The 23195-nt window shown below is 45.4% G+C and overlaps 1 protein-coding gene across 4 annotated transcripts in view; it reads left to right on the top strand.

Annotated features, from left to right (window-relative positions):
• The first annotated feature begins 2680 nt into the window (after positions 1 to 2680).
• Positions 2681 to 23195, top strand: part of AOAH (acyloxyacyl hydrolase) — a 310271-nt gene continuing 289756 nt past the window's right edge. For 2 of the 4 annotated variants that reach the window (XM_077269242.1, XM_077269240.1), the window contains exon 1: positions 2865 to 3122. In XM_077269242.1, coding sequence (XP_077125357.1) covers positions 2975 to 3122 — 148 coding nt within the window. In that variant the 5' untranslated portion in view covers positions 2865 to 2974. Of the gene's footprint in view, positions 3123 to 23195 lie in introns of all 4 variants that reach the window. The other 2 variants (XM_077269239.1, XM_077269241.1) reach the window with 2 other exon arrangements.

Below are 23195 nucleotides of genomic sequence, written 5' to 3'. Positions count from 1 at the left end.
TAGGGCTAGGGTTAGGGTTAGGGCTAGGGCTAGAGTTATGGTTAGGGCTAGGGTTAGGGCTAGGGTTAGGGTTGGGGCTAGGGTTGGAGCTAAAGTTAGGGTTAGGGTTGGGGCTAAAGTTAGGGTTAGGGTTGGGGCTAAAGTTAGGGTTAGGGTTTGGATTACATTTACGGTTGGGATTAGGGTTGGGATTAGAGTTAGGGGTGTGTCAGGGTTAGGGGTATGGTTAGGGTTACCATTGGGATTAGGGTTAGGGGTGTGTTTGGATTAGGGTTTCAGTTAGAATTGGGGAGTTTCCACTGTTTAGGCACATCAGGGGCTCTCCAAATGCGACATGGCGTCCGATCTCAATTCCAGCCAATTCTGCATTGAAAAAGTAAAACAGTGCTCCTTCCCTTCCGAGCTTTCCCGTGCGTCCAAACAGGTGTTTACCCCAACAAATGGGGCATCAGCGTACTCGGGACAAATTGGACAACAACTTTTGGAGTCCAAGTTATCTTGTTACCCTTGGAAAAATATAAATTTGGGGGGCTAAAAATCATTTTTGTGGGAAAAAAAGATTTTTTATTTTCACGGCTCTGCGTTGTAAACTGTAGTGAAACACTTGGGGGTTTAAAGTTCTCACAACACATCTAGATAAGTTCCTTGGGAGGTCTAGTTTCCAATATGGGGTCACTTTTGGGGGTTTCTATTGTTGGGTACATCAGGGGCTCTGCAAATGCAACGTGACGCCTGCAGACCAATCCATCTAAGTCTGCATTCCAAATGGCGCTCCTTCCCTCCCGAGCTCTGCCATGCGCCCAAACAGTGGTTCCCCCCACATATGGGGTATCAACGTACTCAGGGCAAATTGGACAACAACTTTTGGGGTCCAATTTATCCTGTTACCCTTGTGAAAATACAAAACTGGGGGCTAAAAAATCATTTTTGTGAAAAAAAAAGAATTTTTATTTTCACGGCTCTGCGTTATAAACTGTAGTGAAACACTTGGGGGATCAAAGCTCTCAAAACACATCTAGATAAGTTCCTTAGGGGGTCTACTTTCCAAAATGGTGTCACTTGTGGGGGGGTTTAATGTTTAGGCAACATCAGGGGCTCTCCAAACGCAACATGGTGTCCCATCTCAATTCCAGTCAATTGTGCAAAGAAAAGTCAAATGGCGCCCCTTCCTTCCGAGCTCTGCCATGCGCCCAAACAGTCGTTTACCCCCACGTATCGGGTATCAGCGTACTCAGGACAAATTGCGCAACAAGTTTTGGGGTCCAATTTCTTCTCTTACCCTTGGGAAAATAAAAAATTGGGGGCGAAAAATCATTTTTGTGAAAAAATATGATTTTTTATTTTTATGGCTCTGCATTATAAACTTCTGTGAAGCACTTGTTGGGTCAAAGTGCTCACCACACATCTAGATAAGTTCCTTAAGGGGTCTACTTTCCAAAATGGTGTCACTTGTGGGGGGTTTCAATGTTTAGGCACATCAGGGGCTTTCCAAATGCAACATGGCATCCCATCTTAATTCCAGTCAATTTTGCATTGAAAAGTCAAATGGTGCTCCTTCCCTTCCGAGCTCTGCTATGCGCCCAAACAGTGGTTTACCCCCACATATGGGGTATCAGCGTACTCAGCACAACTTGTACAACAACTTTTGGGGTCCATTTTCTCCTGTTACCCTTGGTAAAATAAAACAAATTGGAGCTGAATAAATTTTTTGTAAAAAAAGTTAAATGTTAATTTTTATTTAAACATTCCAAAAATTTCTGTGAAACACCTGAAGGGTTAATAAACTTCTTGAATGTGGTTTTGAGCACCTCGAGGGGTGCAGTTATTAGAATGGTGTCACACTTGGGTATTTTCTATCATATAGACCCCACAAAATGACTTCAAATGAGATGTGGTCCCTAAAGAAGAATGGTGTTGTAAAAATGAGAAATTGCTGGTCAACTTTTAACCCTTATAACTCCCTAACAAAAAAAAATTTTGGTTCCTAAATTGTGCTGATGTAAAGTAGACATGTGGGAAATGTTACCTATTAATTATTTTGTGTGACATATCTCTGTGATTTAAGGGCATAAAAATTCAAAGTTGGAAAATTGTGAAATTTTCTAAATTTTTGCCAAATTTCCATTTTTTTTCACAAATAAACGCAAGTTATATCGAAGAAATTTTACCACTATCATGAAGTACAATATGTCACGAGAAAACAATGTCAGAATCGCCAAGATCCGTTGAAGCGTTCCAGAGTTATAACCTCATAAAGGGACAGTGGTCAGAATTGTAAAAATTGTCCCGATGATTAACGTGCAAACCACCCTTGGGGGTAAAGGGGTTAAGTACAAAATTGGCTTTGTGACTAAGGGGTTAAACTAAGTTTAGAAATTGTTTATGGCTTGGTGGGTATCATATCTCATAAATACTCTTTTTGTCAATTTCTGAATATGGCATGAAGAAACTCACAATTCTTTGTCTTACATATTTATGAATGCAGGTCATACTGAAACATTCATCACTGTGTTTTCTCAGTTTAGGAAGAGAATTACAGCGCTGTATCTGGATTGAGGGCTTCACTGCCCGGAATTCCCAGTGACAGCATCACATGCTGTTTTACTTGTCCCCTTACTATGCAATTTCCCTTCTTGGTACATTGTGTACACACTTTCTCAACATGTGACACAGATAACATGACAGTGACAGGAGGAAGTAGAGTAGGTCCGGCTGTTGTTTTCTTGCATACGTTCAGTCTTTCTAAGAACTGTGCAGTTAGTGTTGTTTTCTTATAAAATGAGCCTTAGTAGCATTTCCTGTTCTGCTACAATATGCTTCATTATCATTATATATATTTGCTGGTGACCCGGAGCTGAATAACTAGCATATTACCAGTTTGCTGTGGTTTTTTTTTTGCATGGGGACTTCCTTCTGTTAGTCATCTGACCAGATCAGTAACAGAACTGTGCTTGTGCTGTCAGAGCTCTAGAAGATGAGGGGACTAAGTCTAGTTACATCCATGCTTTTCCTGCTGATCCTGGTGCTTTTCATAGAAAGCAGCAAATCACGTTCTTTATTAGATCAAGAAAAAGCAGCAATAAATCCAGTGCTGGGATCCGAACAAGAAGTTTCTTGCATAGGTAAGTACAGTTTTACCTTGATCGCATAACATATTCTGGCTACTGTGTAAATGTTCATTTCATTATTCAATAGGCAAAAAAGGAGAGTGTTTCTCATGTAATTAAAATATTTTTATATATATTCAAGATGCTTTGTGACACTATCCCTAGCTATATAAAGCTAAGATTGAACATCAGAAAACTTGGTGTGCTTAGAACAACTTAGGTCTGGACACGGGAAATCGTCACTGATTTTAGGAAATACATAGAGGCACATCAGTTTGTAATAGTTAATGGGAATGGAGGGTAAAGAGCGATCATTTTGAAACTCTTAGGGCTCTGCATTTCACACACTATCACCTGGATGGAAGCAGTAATTGTGCTTGTTAAAGGATAGCTATATTTTTATGAGTTTATAAAAAGTTTTTGTGTAAAAGTATAAAAGACTTTTGGTAAATGGGCCAGGGGGTAAAGGGAATCTGTCAGCAGGATCAACCCTCCTAAGCTGTCTATATGGGTACGCAGGTCATAGGGAGCCGAATAAACTGATACCTTAATATCTGCAATCTAATATCTTATTCCAGAGAAATCTACATTTTTCTTGTATGCCAATGAATTTGTAGGTAGCATCCATTATGTATCATCTATTCATTATGAGGTATTGATAATGTCTTGCGCTTTGTTTACTCTGTTACTATCCCTTTAGGAAATATTTTTCTTCCATATCAATATTTCTTGAAGGTCTTATCTAATTAAATTTTATATTTACTTATCAGCATTTATTTTCACATTTGATGGTTACATTATCCTTTTTTTGGAATGCCTTACCTACCTTCATTATACATGAGGGTACACGGTGTATGATGACATATTTTGTCATTGCTAAGTGCATTATTTATGTTGTATAGATTACTTCATTTGTAAATATTATCATTCTATATCTTCTTTGGACCATGATGTATTTATCTCTATACAACTGTGATTTTATCTTTTGAATTAAGTCTATTTTTATTGTACCAAAATGCAGTCATCCTTTGTAGGTATTATATGGTGTTGATGAAAGGACAAATTCGGGAAATATTTTTGAGTTAGTGGAGCGCCCCCACACCGCCGCAGGGCCGAGGGGTACCCGGAGCCGGGCCTGTGGGATCTCAGTCCTGGGGTTGTCACGGTGGCTAGACCCGGTCCGTGGCCCTGTCTTTCAGTGGGGGACGTCCGTTGCAAATAGGTACTGTTAACGGTGGTATAGCGGTGCAGTTGTGGGGTGCAGGTCGCGGTAAATAACGAGGACACCAGGTTGCAGTCTCTTTACCTCTTTACTGGAGATCTCTCGGTCCTCAGTCCAGAATCCGGTCCACCAGGCTGCGCAAGTCCGGCCGGTCCAATGGCACTTCCAGAGTTCTCCTCACAGGTGGAAATCAGTGCCTTCCTTCTTAGCGCTTTGTGTTGTAGTCCTTCCCTGCTGTGCTTACGGAAAGTACCCCACAACTGTTGTGTCTGTTTCTTAAGTTCCCTCACAACTCGATTAACTGATCTTCTGCTAATCTTCCGTCCCTTCCTGATGTTACAGTAAGAACGGCACCCGTTTGTCAGGTAGGCCTGGAGTTCTTCCGGGACCCTAGAGACGCCCCTCTCCCGCAATTGCCCCCCAAGACTTCATAGGTGATATGTGGTAGACAGCCCGCCTGAGACTGACTGTCCTGCCGCTGTTTGGAGTATGGCTTAAAGCTGTATCTTATTCCACTCCCTCGGCGTTCCGGCCACTGGTAATGCGCCTCAGCAAGGAGCTGCCTCTTTCAACAAAACCACTGCTGGTATTCTCCTTCTGCTTGATCTCGTTTCTCACTCAGCACAATCTATCTCGCTTCTAATCCTTTCTTAGGGCACCGCCGCTATTCTGAGCAGGCACGGTCCCGTTACGTTCTTTCAATGCCAAGCCTCTGCCAGGATCCCACCCCTGGCAGAGACCCTACTGTCTCTTCCTCCACAACACCCTCTCTCACTAGGTGTTGCTTCGTTCAATCCAGTCAGCTTTCTCTACTAACTTCCTGCCTGACCCCCAGTTTACCCACTATGGTGGGGAGTGGCCTAATGAATAGCACCCTTAGCTCCCCCCGGAGGCCCAGCTGTGAAACATATTGGTGTCTGTGATACCTGATTGGAGGAACTCCTTCAGTGCCATCGAACGCACCATGGCTCCCCTTAGTGGCGGAGCCACAGTACTGCAACGACCAGGACTCTGGGGCGCTGCACTCCCCCCTGGTTAAACACAGTACTCCGGGACTGGGAAGAAAACAACAATACAGGTTAGCAAAAAGACATACAAATTTGTTGAGTGCAAAACAATAAGCATACTTGAACAGGCTTCCCTTTATGGGAGGTGAGGACACTTTAACGTTACAAAACATAATCAAATATCATAGCAACAGGCTACAATTAACTCTCATTACCCAACCGGGTATTCTACTAAGTGCAAATGCTGGAACAATAAATTAACATTGCCTTTAGGAAACATACACTCTTAGTTTACCAAAGGCCTTCCTATAATCACATTACAGGGCAAGGTAACTTCACATTCTCCTACTTTGAACCTGCAGGACCGCCTGTCCCTATGGCACCAGACCTACTGCCTCTCCTTTCTTTTACAGGACCGCCCCGTTCAGCCAGGGCCTACTGCCTTTCTCTACTATACATAGTATAGACATAACATTCCTTTCAATTTGAGAGCATGGAGCCCACTCTGCTTGGCTCCTATAAGGACTCACTCACTAACCCCTACGGGTCTACTTTCTGTCCTTAGTAACGAACTAACTTTCTATGGGGACGCAGGGTTTACCTTCTATCCTCACCTTCGTTATTACTTCTTTACTTTCAGTTAAACGGAACTCTACATCTACCCCTACGGGCTTTCTGCATCTTTCTCTTCAAAGAACATTATCTAGGTTTCACATTTTAAACAAATTAAACACACATAACTTTTCCATGAAAAACAGCTACATTTCCTTCAAAGCATTATCTTAACATTACTGTTCTAAAACAGTATCACTTTCAAGTTCAATTCTAACCTCCCCTTTAAGAGGAGATCAAGTCTTTCTGAGGTAGCTCTTCTTCTCAGCCTACCAGTCCATGCAAAGGCTCCGGAATGGTTTCTTCGCAAAATGTCTTTAAACAAAACCAGTAGGAAGCGCCTTTAAGAAGGTGCAAACTATTTACAAGAAAGTTCAAATCATGCACAGTCCATGATTTCGCAGTTTGTGTAACTTTGTGCAAAACTTCAAGAAAACAACAATAGTGACCCCGGGTCAACAAAGGGGTCACCTTTCTTAAAGTTTACCCTGGACGGGTTTAGCAGCAACTTAAAGGACAAACAGTTAACTATTTACAGTTTCAGGTTTCCGAGGCTTAGTTGGACGGCTTCCAGGGCTGCACCTGGCACTTAACCCCTCTTGGCCCGGGAAGGGTGAAGTCCAGGGTTGCACCCAGTGCTGGACAAACGCCGTTAATCCGTCTCTCATATACGGTTAGGTCATGCACAGCGATGGAGGTCTGCGCAGCTTGAGTAGGGGCATTTGCGGCAGCAGAGGCAGCGGATGCTGCAAGATCAGTCACTGGAACGGAGTCAGCAGCTGTGGCACCAGCAGTCACGGGAGTGGTGTCAGTCATCAGGGCAGGGTCGTCCTTCATACCTGCTTCAGATGCGGTCCCTCCGGTGCCGGTCTGCTCCGTCTGCGCTGGGGTCTGGAACGCTGGTTGCAGGGCCTTGTGCTGCGACGTTGTCATCTCTGCTTGCAGCACCTCGCTTTCCGGCAGGGCCTTGCTTTCTGGCTTCGGAGCGCTGGAACTTCTTTCTTGCTCCGGACCAGACGAGGCTGCCGACAGACGTCTGGCGAGGCTCCCGATGATGGTCTTCTTCCACCCGGCCTCAGTGCTCAGCTGCATCTGCCGGGGTTGGTGGATCAGCTCGTCCGCTCCGGTCTGCAGGAGGTCAGCGTCAACTGTGGAGGTCTGGCTGCGGTGCCTCTCCGGGTAGCTGGGGGAGTCCTCGGCTCCGACCCCACGCTCCGGCTCCGGGTGGCTGGCCATGGCGTCCTCCATGTTGCTCGCTTCTTCTTCCCGGTCCTTTTCCCGCTCTCTTCTTCGTGGGCGGTTTCGTTTTCGTTGTCTCTGCCCACCATTAAGGATCAGGAGGCGGATCTCGGCTGCTGACAGACATGTCCTCAAGGGGCCGAGATATTTAGACTGGGCGGCCATTGTCTTTCGCGCTCTTCAGCTTGTTCACGCCCACTTCCACGCCCTTCTTCTTCTCCTGCGCTCTCCTTAGCGCTGTAATGGCGGCGGTTTTGGCGGGAACTTCTGGCGGCAAGTGGCAACACACAGTCCTTGTAATAAAGCACAGTCCAAGCACGATAAATCACAGTTCCAAGGCACACATGACCTGATTCTTCAGGCTTAAGTAGATCCTGTTCGTGACGCCAAGATTTGGAGCGCCCCCACACCGCCGCAGGGCCGAGGGGTACCCGGAGCCGGGCCTCTGGGATCTCAGTCCTGGGGTTGTCACGGTGGCTAGACCCGGTCCGTGGCCCTGTCTGTCAGTGGGGGACGTCCGTTGCAAATAGGTACTGTTAACGGTGGTATAGCGGTGCAGTTGTGGGGTGCAGGTCGCGGTAAATAACGAGGACACCAGGTTGCAGTCTCTTTACCTCTTTACTGGAGATCTCTCGGTCCTCAGTCCAGAATCCGGTCCACCAGGCTGCGCAAGTCCGGCCGGTCCAATGGCACTTCCAGAGTTCTCCTCACAGGTGGAAATCAGTGCCTTCCTTCTTAGCGCTTTGTGTTGTAGTCCTTCCCTGCTGTGCTTACGGAAAGTACCCCACAACTGTTGTGTCTGTTTCTTAAGTTCCCTCACAACTCGATTAACTGATCTTCTGCTAATCTTCCGTCCCTTCCTGATGTTACAGTAAGAACGGCACCCGTTTGTCAGGTAGGCCTGGAGTTCTTCCGGGACCCTAGAGACGCCCCTCTCCCGCAATTGCCCCCCAAGACTTCATAGGTGATATGTGGTAGACAGCCCGCCTGAGACTGACTGTCCTGCCGCTGTTTGGAGTATGGCTTAAAGCTGTATCTTATTCCACTCCCTCGGCGTTCCGGCCACCGGTAATGCGCCTCAGCAAGGAGCTGCCTCTTTCAACAAAACCCCTGCTGGTATTCTCCTTCTGCTTGATCTCGTTTCTCACTCAGCACAATCTATCTCGCTTCTAATCCTTTCTTAGGGCACCGCCGCTATCCTGAGCAGGCACGGTCCCGTTACGTTCTTTCAATGCCAAGCCTCTGCCAGGATCCCACCCCTGGCAGAGACCCTACTGTCTCTTCCTCCACAACACCCTCTCTCACTAGGTGTTGCTTCGTTCAATCCAGTCAGCTTTCTCTACTAACTTCCTGCCTGACCCCCAGTTTACCCACTATGGTGGGGAGTGGCCTAATGAATAGCACCCTTAGCTCCCCCCGGAGGCCCAGCTGTGAAACATATTGGTGTCTGTGATACCTGATTGGAGGAACTCCTTCAGTGCCATCGAACGCACCATGGCTCCCCTTAGTGGCGGAGCCACAGTACTGCAACGACCAGGACTCTGGGGCGCTGCATTAGAGTTAGCAGGAGGTAGTAAGGGATTGGATGTGTAGTTTAAGGGACAGAGCAGAGTCGAGGCAGCCAGGGTCAGACTGGGGTGACTGGGGCCCACAGGGGAATAGAACCTAGACGCCCACCCTACAGCTATATGCAACTATCTGTAAGCCATTATCCCCGATATAGTGGAGCATCGACTGTAAAACACAGGCGGCTCCTGCATATTATTTATTTAATCGCATAAACATATATTTTAACATCATATAAGAATGAATAACGAACAGTAAACAGTGATTGAAAAGGCACAAAGGAACAGAAATCATAGTCGAAATGATGTAAAATATATTGACCAAGAAATCTAGATGTAATTTGATTGTTTGGTCGTCAAGATTGTTAGTCCTTTAGCCAGGGCTGTATTTAGAGTTTCTGCTGCCCTAGGCACTTTTAGTGCTGCCTCCCCTTTGGTGAGTATGACACTATCGGCAGTGACTTTGGCAAGAATCGCTGATGTGAAAGTTGCCTTTTGCAGCAGATCCGGCAGTTTTTCTGCATCTGCTGCATAACGGATTACTTACGGCAACACTGCGTTCAGCCTCATTAATTCCCTATGGGATTTGCGGCACTTGCCGTGATCTGGCAAATGCGGTACCATACCTCCCAACTTTTCAAGAAGGGAAGGAGGTATAAAGTTTGCAGCGCGCGTAGTGCGCCGCGGCAAATTTTAGGCCACGCCTCTGACCACACCTATTTCACAACTAGTCACACCCATATACACGTCCCAACCACAGCCATTTAGCACTACTGATCACACTGTTTTATATACATTAATTATAAACAAAAAAAAATAAGGCCACAGTGCTCCATACTGTATAATGGCCACACATGATGCTCCATACTGTATAATGGCCACACATGATGCTCAATACTGTATAACGGCCACACATGATGCTCAATACTGTATAATGGCCATACACAGTTCTCCATACTGTATAATGATCCCACATGATGCTCAATACTGTATAATGACCCCCCTCCTGTATGCATGGCTCATATTCCCCCCCTGTATGCATGGCTCATATTCCCCCCCTCCTGTATGCATGGCTCATATTCCCCCCTGTATGCATGGCTCATATCCCCCCCTCATGTATGCATGGCTCATATTCCCCCTCCTGTATGCATGGCTCATATTCCCCCCCTGTATGCGTGGCTCATATTCCCCCCCTGTATGCATGGCTCATATTCCCCGTCCTGTATGCATGGCTCATATTCCCCCCCCTGAATGCATGGCTCATATTCGCCCTCCTGCATGCATGGCTCATATCCCCCCCCTGTATGCATGGCTCATATTCCCCCCCTGTATGCATGGCTCATATTCCCCCTCCTGTATGCATGGCTCATATTCCCCCCCTGTATGCATGGCTCATATTCCCTCCCCCTGTATGCATGGCTCATATTTCACCCCCCCTGTATGCATGGCTCATATTCCCCCCCCCTGTATGCATGGCTCATATTCCCCCTCCTGTATGCATGGCTCATATTTCCCCCCCTGTATGCATGGCTCATATTCCCCCCCTGTATGCATGGCTCATATTTCCCCCCCCCCTGTATGCATGGCTCATATTTCCCCCCTGTATGCATGGCTCATATTCACCCCCCTCCTGTATACATGGCTCATATTCCCCCTCATGTATGCATGGCTCATATCCCCCCCTGAATGCATGGCTCATATTCCCCCCAATATATGCATGGCTCATATTCCCCCCTGTATGCATGGCTCATATTCCCCCTCCTTTATGCATGGCTCATATTCCCCCCTGTATGCATGGCTCATATTCCCCCTCCGGTATGCATGGCTCATATTCCCTCCTGTATGCATTGCTCATGTCCCCCCCTGTATGCATGGCTCATATCCCCCCTGTATGCATGGCTCATATTACTCCTCCTGTATCCATGGCTCATATTCCCCCCCTTGTATGCATGGCTCATATTCCCCCCCTGAGTGCATGGCTCATACTCCCCCCCCTGTATGCATGGCTCATATTTCCCCCTCCTGTATGCATGGCTCATATTCCCCTCCCTGTATGCATGGCTCATATTTCACCCCCCCTGCATGCATGGCTCATACCCCCCTCTGTATGCATGGCTCATATTCCCCCCCTGTATGCATGGCTCATATTCCCCCCTGTATGCATGGCTCATATTTCCCTCCCCCTTGTATGCATGGCTCATATTCCCCCCCTGTATGCATGGCTCATATTTCCCCCCCCGTATGCATGGCTCATATTTCCCCCCCCCTGTATGCATGGCTCATATTCACCCCCCCTCCTGTATGCATGGCTCATATTCCCCCCTTGTATGCATGGCTCATCTCTCCACCCCCCCGCTCCCATCTTGAATGGCGTGGCTTACCGTCCTCCTACATCCCCCTCCTGAGGCGGTCGGTCGGGAGGTGACCCAGGACTTATAAAAAAAAAAAAAACCTTGCTCAGGTGCCGCCCCCTGCATTGTCCCCGCCCTAGGCACGTGCCCTCAAGTGCCTAGTGGCAAATATGGCCCTGCCTTTAGCATTACCCAGGGTGCACCACGTGGAGGCGGACTAATGTTGCACCCAGCTCCTGCATATATACCACCATAACTGTGATGTACAATTATGGTAGTTAACACTAAAGGGGTTATTTTGTTAAAACAAGTATTCACCAATCCATGGGCTCTACAGGATAGGTGGTCACTTAGGTCCGACCATTAAAAACTGCACCGATCAGAAGAATTGAAAAGTTTTATCCCTGATAGGACATTTTAAAATGCAGCAGCAGTTCCGACGTCTGACCCCAGCTCCATTCATTCTCTTTGGGGCTTCCAGAAAAAAACAAGTTCAGCGCTCGCAGCCACTGAGGGAAAGAATGGTTCAGTGGTCAAGTTGAACATGCCACTCCAGTCTAATGGGGATAAAAGTTCCACATTCTGTCAAGTGGGTCCCAGCAGTCAGACCCCCACCAATCAATAAGTCATCACTTATCCTGTGGAGAGGTAATTTTTTTTTCATAGGAGAACCCCTGTAAGTGCATCTCTGCCACTGTGTTCCAAGTATTTAATCTCAAATTCTAGTGACAGTATAATACCACATATTACCAGCATATAGTGACCAAATAATACCACATACAATGAGAAATACTGTCACACCATAACTAGACTACATATTCCATCACATAGTGACCGAATAATACCACATACAAGGGACAAATACCACCACACTGTGACCAGGCCACAAATTACCACCAAATAGTGACTGAATAATACCACATACAGGGGATAAGTACCGACACACCATGACCAGACCACAAATTACCACCACATAGTGATCAAATACTACAATACTGATCATCCTGGCTCCCCCACATATCCATCCTGGCACCACCCATATATCCATCCTGGCCCCTTCTTATATCCATTCTGGTCCCTTTACCTGGCACCCCCTGATATATCCATCCTGGCCCCTTGTTCTGCCCCCCATACATCCATCCTGGCCCCTGGTCCTGCCCCCCCATATATCCATCCTCGCCCCTTGTTCTGCCCCCCATACATCCATCCTGGCCCCTTGTCCTGCTTCCCCCATATATCTATCCTGGCCCCTTGTCCTGCCACCCCCATATATCCATCCTGGCCCCTTGTTCTGCCCCCCTATAACCATCTGTGCCCCTTGTCATGCTCACCCCATATATCCATCCTGGTCCCGTGTAATGCCCCACCCCCATATATCTATCCTGGCCCCTTGTTCTGCCACCCCATTTATCCATCCTGGTCCCCTGTCTGGCCCCCCTTATATCCATCCTGGTCCCTCTTCCTGCCCCCCCATATAGCCATCCTGGTGAGTTCTCCTGACTACCCCATATAGCCATTGTGGTCCCCCCATATATCCATCCTGGTCCCTTGTCCTGGCCTCATGCACAAAAAAAAAGATTCCTCTTACCTGCCTGTGCTTTTGGCACTCAGCAGGTCCGATGTGCTCATATTAAGATGGCCGCCCACCTAGCAGAGGCCGGCGGCTGACTTGTGTACCCTCGTCGCATGTGGCTCATGACACTGACGTCATACGGTGGTGACAACAGGTGCACATTAGTTAGTGTTCATCAGGTGGTTCAGGTAATGTGCGCACGCCTCGCACAAACTCTGCGAGCGCTTTTAAAGGGCCTGTGACCCTAAAAAAATGATAACTTTTTTTTACTCCCTATCTTCTTCTCTTCTTCTTCCCTTCTCTATTGGGTCCACTGCAAGGGCTCACCGGGGATTTGCCTGATGCCCAACCAAGCCAGTAAAAACCTTGGAGGCAGTGCACTTGTATTACAAGGGAAAGCATGATGTCACTTATTGTGATAGCTATATCAACTAGAGGGATTGTAAGAGAAAGATGATGACTTTGGTTTTGTCCACATTGAGTTTTAGAAAGCATGATGAGAAGGAGGATATGACTGATAGACACTCTGGGATCCTGATCAGCAGAAAGATGACATCTGGGCTAGAGAGGTATGCTTTAGTGTCATTAGCCTATAGGTGTTACTGGAAGTCATGGGTCTTTATAATTTATCCTAGGCCAAAGGTATAGATGGAGGAGAGTAGGGATCTTAGAACATAGTCTTGAGGAACACAACAGAGAGCAGGTAGGATAAGGAGGTATTATAGGAATGTGAGACTCTAAAAGTGCAGTTAGTGAGCTAATAGAATTTCAAGGTATGTCTAAGTTCAGCAAATTCCTCATCAAGAAGAAGATCTCTGAACACAGTGCCGGAGTGAAGGGAGGATGAGGTATGTATTTCTGAGAGCATGCAGAGCACACGCATAGGATTCCGGAGCCATAACTGATGCTGATGGAAGGAGGGTAGTATTATAATAATGACAAGAGGCAGGGATTTCTTCCAGGCACAGTACGTCCCGGAGCCTGGAAGACATCAGCATAAAGACAGAATATGCCATTTCTCCACGTGGGTAAGCACTGCTTGGTGTTGGAACCAGATCTCGCCCTCCAACTGCTCTTTACTCACGCTCCTTGTATCCAGTGCTGGGTCTCCTCCACTGTACCCAGTGTCTGCTATTGTAGGCAGCACTGATGTCATGTTGACAGCGCTGCAGCCAATCATTGAGCTCAGCAAGAAGACAGCACAATCTGCTCAGAACCACTGAGCTCACTGATAAGCTGTAGAGCAGACAATGTGAAGTCAGCGCTGAAGACAATCACATCACAGTTGTAGTAGAGGCAAATTCTCAAAGCTAGACCCAAAGACAATAAAGCACAGTATGTTTGTTTTTCAAAGGTGCATGGGGACAAGGGTTTTCTAAAACCAGAAAATCCTTTTAACAGCAGCGAATTAGCTCCCTCCTAAAGCTTGCCTTGCCCTATTATTTCCTTATCATGTGCAGCGCCCCAGAGTCCTGGACGTTGCAGTACTGTGGCTCCGCCACTAAGGGGAGCTATGGTACGTCTAATGGCACTGAAGGAGTTCATCTGATCAGGTATCACAGACACCAATACATTTCACCGCCGGGCCTCCAGGGGGAGCTAAGGGTTCTATTCATTAGGCCACTCCCTACACACTGGTAAAACTGGGGGTCAGGCAGGAAGTTAGAAAGAAAGCTGACTGGGTTGGAACCAGGCAACACCTTGTGGCAGAGGGTGTTGCGGGAGAAGATTCGGTAGGGTCCCTGTCAGGGGTGGGATCCTGACAGAGGCTTGGCAATTTGAGCGAACGTAACGGGACCGTGCCTGCTCAGTATAGCGGCGGTGCCCAAGGAGGGATTGGAAGCGAGATAGATTGTGCTGAGTGAGAAACGAGATCAAAGCAACAAGGAGAATACCAGTAGGGGTCGTGCTGTAAGACCGAGGCAACATCCTACTGAGGCGCACAACCGGCGGCCGGAACGCCGAGGGAGTATTACAATATCTAGCTTCAAGCAATACTCCAAACCAACGGCAGGACAGTCAGTCTAAGGAGGGCTGTCTCACCTAAATCACCTATGCAGTCTTGGGGGGCAACTTGTGGAGAGGGGCGACTCTAGGGTCCCGGAAGAGCTCCGAGCCTACCCGTCAAACGGGTGCCGTCCTAACCGTAACATCAGGGAGGGACGGAAGATTAGCAGAACATCACCTAATCGAGTTGTGAGGGAACTTAAGAAATGGACACAACAGTTGTGGGGACTTTCCGTAAGCACAGCAGGGAAGGACCGCAACACCTAGCGCTAGGGGGAAGGCACAGATTTCCACCTGTGAAGAGAACTCTGGAGGTGCCATTGGACCGGCCGGACTTGCGCAGCCTGGTTATCCGGATTCTGGACTGAGGACCCAGAGATCTTCAGTAAAGAGGTAAAGAGACTGCAACCTGGTGTCCTCGTTATTTACTGCACCGCACCACTACAGCCTCACCACCACCATCATCCATCACATCTATTACTGTACGCCCCTCAGCAGGGTCATGGACCGGGCCTAGCCACCGTGACAACCCCAGAGCAGAGACTCAGAGGCCCGGTACCGGGTACCCCTCGGCCCTGCGGTAGTGGGGGCGCTACAACTGCCCCTATTTTCAGAAGGCATTTCTTCACTTGATTAGTCAAAGTCCTCAGGGTTTATAGTGATCTGGTTCTAGGTAGCTGCAAGAACAGGAATCTACACTAGATACAGCTCAAACTTTGACCAACTAGGAGCATATTATGTGTTCCTTAAAATAAAAAATATCCCAAAGCACTAAACTGCTGGGACATGTTGTGCCAATGGGTAATCATCTGTGGGTTGCAGCAATCCCTATAGTTACAAACAGTGCTTTATTTTGGGGTGGCATGGTCAGGATTAACAGTAAAAGCCAACTGGGGCTATCAGGGCCCACTGTACCTGTACTCAGCACTATGAGTGCACATTAGTACATGCTACCTATCTGGATTAGGCTAAATTCACATTTGCGAATGTATCTGCAGCGTATCGTCTTCATGCACAAACGCATGCTAAAATGCATGCAAACGCATGTGTACACAGCGTTTTATATCTGCATGCTCTTAGACATGACGTAAAAAAAAGCTACGATTGCATGCGTTTGTATGCGTTTTTGCATGTGTTTGCGTTGTTTATGCGCATGCATACATTATTTCCCAATGGGCGTGGCTTTTGGGTTTTCTGTATATAGAGACACTGCACAGTTGAAATCCGCTTCTTTGGATGCTGGATGCTACTGCAAGATGATTAGCATGGAGAGCTTCAATCTGAATCTGGATTTATCATTGAAATTGGCTTTTGCTCTCGCTGTGGCTTGTAAGGAAGAATGGAGAAGATGAAGAATGGAGAAGAGGAAGATGGAGAAGACGTCGTCGTTGCTATTGGCAACACCCCATTGTTGAACTCCGACAGAGCCGTGGAGCCTACCACTCATTGTACACAGAGCTTCATGAAAACCAGGAGAAGTTTTTTTACTACACCAGGATGTCGAAACAGAGCTTCGATGACTTGCTGCAATGTGTCCGAGGATCCATCAGCAAGCAGGACACCCAACTACGTAGAGCAATTCCTGCTGAGGAATGTCTGTTGGTGACCCTAAGGTACGTAATTTTGGACAACGAACACCTATAGTTACTATTATTGTTAGAAAAGCCATGATTTATTTGTTCTTTTGCCTGTTCTGCAGATTCATGGCTACCGGAGAGACCTTAAGATCTCTACATTTTCAGTTTCGGATTGGACTGTCCACCCTTTCTGAGATTGTTGGAGAAGACTGCCGTGCATTGTGTGACGTTCTGCTTGCAGAATTCCTTCCCCAACCCACAGCTGAACTGTGGCTGAAAAATGCAGCAACATTCAATGAAGTTTGTAATTTTCCTAACTGTGTGGGGGCTGTGGATGGCAAACTGTTAGCAGCGGGTTAATCAGTGTGATGTCCACAACGAGCAACAGAGAATGTTCATTTATTAAGAATTAAGAACATCCAGCTTACAACATGAGAACAGGATCAATCTGGTTTCTGAGAGAGAGAGATCTGCTGTGACCTTCAGCTTCAGCTGCACACACAAGAATGTGCTCACAGGGAAGGGGAGGAGGAACATCCTGTCTGTAAATGAGGACCCCTTTTTTTTTTTTTAACTTTGTTGACATGTGAACAATATGCATGCAGATATATAAATCACATCATATTAAACAAACAATAGTTGTTGCAATACATACAAATCAATATGCATTAGGCCAACACCCCCACTCAACAACTACTTATTCTATCAGTCCCATAGTGGTTCTCAATTCAGGCAGTGTCTTCACAACGTAGGATAAACATTTAGCTGGTATTCCTTTGTTTGATCTTGACGACAGTCTAATTTCAGGTTCACTTAGGCCTTTTGTTGTTCCTTCAGTGGTTGAAGAGTCCAGCCAGACTTCTACATTCTTTTCTTCGTTGTCTTGTAATTGTGATTGAGATTGTTGTTGTTGCTTCATCTGGACTACTGGCATAATGTCATAAAACTTGGGTGACACGAAGTTTTCATCAAACACTACATCTTTACTTATTGTGACCTTGTTTGTCTCTGGGTGTAAAATTCTATAACCTTTCTGGGTTTCACTGTAGCCTACCAGGATGCCTTCCTTGGCATGAGATTCCCACTTAGTTTGTTTTTCTTTGGGAACATGTGCAAATGCTTTACTTCCGAAAATCCTTATGTGTTGTAGTTTTGGTTTTGTACCATTCCATTGCTCAAATGGAGTTTTCTCTGTCGCTTTACTTGGTAGTCTGTTCTGAAGATAACAAGCCGTCATAATAGCTTCGCCCCAATATACTGTAAGCAAATTTGCATCAAATAACATACTCCTTGCGCTTTCACAGAGTGTCCGGTTCCTTCTTTCTGCTACACCATTTTGCTCAGGGTTGTATCGTACAGTAGTTTGAAATATGATTCCATTTTTCTTTAAAATGCTCTATGTTTCATTACTTGTATACTCAGTTCCATTATCTGCACGTAAAGTTTTTGGCATTCTTCCAAACTTGTTGTGTACTTCAGCTAGATATATTCCAAGTTTCTCTGGAACTTCATTTTTGCTATGAAGTAGATAGACAACTGTATATCTTGAATTGTCATCAATAAATGTAAGAAAATATCTCTTCTTTCCAGGGGTCTGAGTACGCATTGGACGACAGACATCCGTGTGTACTAAATCTAGTGGTTGTTCTGTTCTTGTAGTACTTTTCTTAGGAAAGGCCTTTCTGGACATTTTCCCTTTGATACAGCTGGAACACTTCATTGTCTCATTACATGAATCAATTGTAATATTGTCAGCTAATTGTTCTTGAAATAACTTTCTTATTGCTTCTGGGTCTCTATGCGCAAGTCGCCTGTGCCATACATGAATACAGTTCTTGTGCAGTTCTTGCTTAGCTGTGCATACACACTCTTTACATTTCAGCTGATACAGTTCATCTCTGATTTTTCCTTTTGCTAATGTGTGACCCTCTTTTGAGATGATGCAGCTATCTTCCTTAAATGTAACTTCATTACCTTGTTTTGTGAGCTTTTTCACAGATAATAGATTACTTTCAAGACTAGGCACATATAGTACAAATTTTACATGGATCCTTCTACTTTGTGTTGCAGAGATGTTACAATCAATATAACCGTCTCCTATGCCTTCTGAGTTCATGCACTGACCGTTCGCCATTATCACTTTCTCTGACTTATTTTGGTTAAGCTTAGTAAAGAAGTCTCTGTCATTGGTCATGTGACTGGTTGCACCAGAATCTATACACCACGCATGCTATGATTTAAATGCATTGACTGATGTGAATGCAGCTTCAGTATTTGCTGAATCATTGTTTCCAGATACAGCACTCTTAACTCTCTGTTGACTGTTTTGCTTTTTCAGCTGATGCATTTTAGCTTTCCAGACTCTGCATTCAGCTTTTAAATGACCTCGCTTCTTGCATACAAAACATTCACGTGTCTCTTTAGGGTGGTTTCTGCTGGTGGGCACATCATGTGTTTGTAAAGCAGTTTCCTTGTTACATATCTTGCTCTCACATTTTCTGCCTTTCTCTTATATTCATCTGCAAGCTTTCCTCTGACGTACTCCAATGTCAGCTCATTTTCTGGGCGTGCATCTAGTGCAGTTACAAGCGTGTCATAGCTTTCTGGGAGACCACTAAGTAATAGTGCTGCCACATAGAAGTCCTTCATATCTTCCCCAATGCCATGCAGGAGCTCTACGGTCTCCAGAGTATTTCTAATGTAGTCCTGCATGTCCTGGTCATTGTGTAGCTTAGACTGATACAGCTTTCTCATTAGATAGAGTTTATTGCTTAAATTTATTCTCTCATGTACTTTCTGCAACTGCTCCCACATTTCCTTTGCAGATTCACACTTACACACATGCACAATCTGATCATCCTCTATACTGAGTGATATGGTGCTCTGTGCTTTCTGATCCATTTCTAGCCATTCCTGTGGTACTGGGTCAGGCTTAGGGTCCTGAGTGTATTTCCACGTACCTTCTCTTATCAGCATCATCTTCACCTTGAATTTCCAGGACTGGTAGTTCTGGTTATTCAGGCTTGGCACTGTAAACTTTGTTGCGTTGCTGCTGGTGGCCATTTTACTTCTTCTCAGTTTGCTGTTGTCTTTCTATCTCTGTGCTCTGGAGGTTTGGGATTGCTTTGACTCCTGGGCCCATAACCTGTTAACAGCGGGTTAATCAGCGTGATGTCCACAACGAGCAACAGAGAATGTTCATTTATTAAGAATTAAGAACATCCAGCTTACAACATGAGAACAGGATCAATCTGGTTTCTGAGAGAGAGAGATCTGCTGTGACCTTCAGCTTCAGCTGCACACACAAGAATGTGCTCACAGGGAAGGGGAGGAGGAACATCCTGTCTGTAAATGAGGACCCTTTTTTTTTAACTTTGTTGACATGTGAACAATATGCATGCAGATATATAAATCACATCATAATAAACAAACAATAGTTGTTGCAATACATACAAATCAATATGCATTAGGCCAACACAAACATATTCGGATTCTGAAACCTGCAGGAAGTGGATCCGAGTGTGCCAATTATAAAAAAATACTTTTCAATTGTTCTCATGGTGATTGCAGATGCAGATTGTCGATTTGACGCAGTTGACGTTGGCTCATTTGGACGAGTAAATGATTCACAGACTTTCAAAAACTCTGACATGGGACAACGATTGTATGGGAATGATTTGAATTTTCCACCACCACTACCTCTTCCTAACACTGAAGGACCACCTATACTGTTTGTTATTGTTTGTGATGAGGCCTTTCAAATGTGTGCCAACCTAATCAAACCGTACTCAAGTAGGGACTTGAGTCACACAAAAAGGATTTTCAACTACCGACTGACAAGGGCACGAAGAACTTTGGAGTGTGCCTTTGGTTTGCTGGCATCTAAATGGTGCATTTTGGGAACAGCCATCAATCTAAAAATACAGACAATTGATGAGGTTGTGAAAGCATGTGTTGTTCTGCATAACTACATCCTGTCGAAAGAGTGACCCCACTTTGAACTTGAGGAAACTGTTAATACCACATTGCTGGATTACCAACGTCACCCTCTGACGACTACAGTAGAAGTTGCTCAAATGAGGGATACATTTGCAGCCTATTTTGTTTCTTATATTGGACGTGTGGCATGGCACGTTGAAATAGTTTAACCTGTAAATAAAATGTACCTGTAATGTTATCTACCTGTAGTGTTATGTACCTGTAATGTTTTCTGACTCTAATATTAACACCTTGAATGTAACTTGCATAATAAACACCTTAACTGTTACACCCGTTCATACTTCACTCAACAAGACACACATGGTTAAATAAAGAGATAAAGAAAACATAGTGAGACCGGTATTGTGAAACAAAACAATTTTTACTAACAAAAATAAAAATATAAAAAAAAGTTAAAAATTATTTACTGATTATTTAATTTCGGGCTGTGATGGTAGGTTAGGAGTGGTTGGGGAAGTTGTTAAAGGGGAAGTGGAAGACAATTGGAGCATTGGGTCCAACACATTGGGGAAGAGGACACATTAGGAATGGAAAACAAGTTGGAAGGGATTGACACATTGGAAGGGAAAGAACCAAGGGAAGGTATGGACAGACTAGAAAACAAAGAAACATTAGGATGTGAGGGTTGAGGGGGTGTGTAATTTTTTTTCCCCAGTTTTTCTCCTCTGGGACTTTGGTTTTGTTCCTGGTGCTGCGTTGGTGTAGTAGAAGTGTGGGCTGCTGCACTCGGCTTGATGGTGGAACAGGACGGCTGGGCTGCTGCACTTGGCTGTGTGGTGGTGGATGTGGATGGCGGAGCTGCTGCACTTGACTGCATGGTGAAGCTGGGTATTCTTGGAAATGTCATAATGTCCAGTGGTGGTGGTGGTGGTGGATAATACCAATTAGTATATCACATGTGATTACATAATCTGTGTCATGTCCAGTCTTTGAAGCCTCACTGGAGGACATCTTGGAAGCGCAGGCAGCAGTCAAGTGAAACACTAGAGAAAAGAAAAAATAAACTTGTTTTAGAACACACACACACAAGGGACTCATATGCTTACATTACAGGCAGTAGTCCAACCACACAGCAGGCAGGCACCACACAAAAGGAACCGCAGCACAGCACCAGGACGGACTGAAGATCAGCACCAGGACAGCAGCACTGGGAGCAGGACAGCAGCACCTAATCTACAAGGAATGGAAAAACAAAATCTGTACACAGTACAGAGTGCAAAGACAGAAAGACATTTTCCAAGCTTCTATACTTACATAGACGGCAGCACTGGGACCAACACTGCAGCACTGGGACCAAGACAGCAGCAGCGGGACCAGGACAGCAGCACCAGGAACAGAACAGCAGCACCGTAAACAGAACAGTAGCAGCGGGACCAAGACAGCAGCAGCGGGACCAAGATAGCAGCACTGGGACCAAGACAGCAGCACTGGGACCAAGACATCAGCATCGGGACCAAGACAGCAGCACCTAATCTAAAAGGAATGGAAAAATAAAATCTCGACACAGTGCAAAGACAGAAAGACATTTTCAAAGCTTCTATACTTACATAGATGGCAGCACTGGGACCAAGACAGCACCACTGGGACAAGACAGCAGCATCGGGACCAAGACAACAAGACCAGGACCAGTACAGCAGCACTAATCTAAAAGGAATGGAGAAAAAAATCTGTACAGAGTGCAAAGACAGAAAAACACTTTCAAAGCTTCTATACTTACATAGACGGCAGCACTGGTACCAAGACATCAGCACTGGGACCAAGACAGCAGCACTGGGATCAAAACAGCAGCACAAGGACCAAGACAGCAGTACCGGGATGGCAGCAACAAACAGTCTAGAAGCAACAGAAAAAAAAAACATGAGTACAGAATGCAGTGAGAGACAGACAGACATTTTCAAAGCTTCTATACTTACATCCAGAGTCTTCTGCCTTCATCCAATGTACTGTGGCTGCATTCAGAGTCTTCTTCCTTTATCCAATGTCCTGGGCCCGCATCAAGAGTCTTGAGAGTAATGGACTTCCTGTATCCAGGCCCCCTTTTATACAGCTGGCAATTTTCAGGTGGTTATATAATTTCCCAGACAAAATTAGTCAGAATTACGCATGTGTATTGAACGCAGGCATACGCATGACCTTGCGTTTCAATGCGTTCCCATAGACAGTAATTCGTTTTTTTTATGCAATCATCATTCCTCAAAAAATGCAACATGGGTGTATTCGCCGGACCCCACCACACACCTCAAAACGACACATGCGTACGCATCCACAAGCGAATGCATGTCCCTGCATACACCATGTTAAAAATATGTACGCATGCGGATCGATGCGGATCGCACACTGCACACACAGATGCAAATATGAACCTGGCCTTAGATATTAATGCTGACAAATGGGACAGTATAAAAGATCAGAATAATCTTCTGTCCTTGTACATGATCACCGTGAGATTTCTGATAGTCTTCAAAGTTACAGGCTCAGAGCAGTGGTCATTCAGTGTGGAGCAAAGCAAGTGCCTGAATCCCACTTTACTACGCGCTCAGCAGAAGCTGACTGCTGACAGCTTCGCTGTTATGCTTGATAAAAGGGGCATGTGAGCCTAGAAACACTTTGTATTTTGAGGCATTATTAAACCAGTCACAATGTGGCCAGTTTCCCTTTTTGCATTTTCGAATTTTGCATTTTTCCTCACCTTCTTCCCAGAGCCATAACTTTTTTATTTTTCTTTCCACATAGACATATAAGGGTTTGTTTTTTTGCCGGACAAGTTGTAGTTTTGAATGACTCCTTTCATTTTACCATGTAGTTTTGGAAAATGGGAAAAAAATTACAAGTTGGGAAAAATTGTGAAAAAATGCAATTTTGACATTGTTTTTAAAGAATTGTTTCAACGATGAACATTTTGTGGTAAAAATGATCACACCATATGATTCTGCTTA

The sequence above is a fragment of the Ranitomeya variabilis genome, chromosome 6 (genome assembly GCF_051348905.1).
Source record: "Ranitomeya variabilis isolate aRanVar5 chromosome 6, aRanVar5.hap1, whole genome shotgun sequence".
Classification (NCBI taxonomy): Eukaryota; Metazoa; Chordata; class Amphibia; order Anura; family Dendrobatidae; genus Ranitomeya; species Ranitomeya variabilis.
Note: the sequence above shows the minus strand (reverse complement) of the source record. Positions and strands in the feature narration are given on the sequence as shown.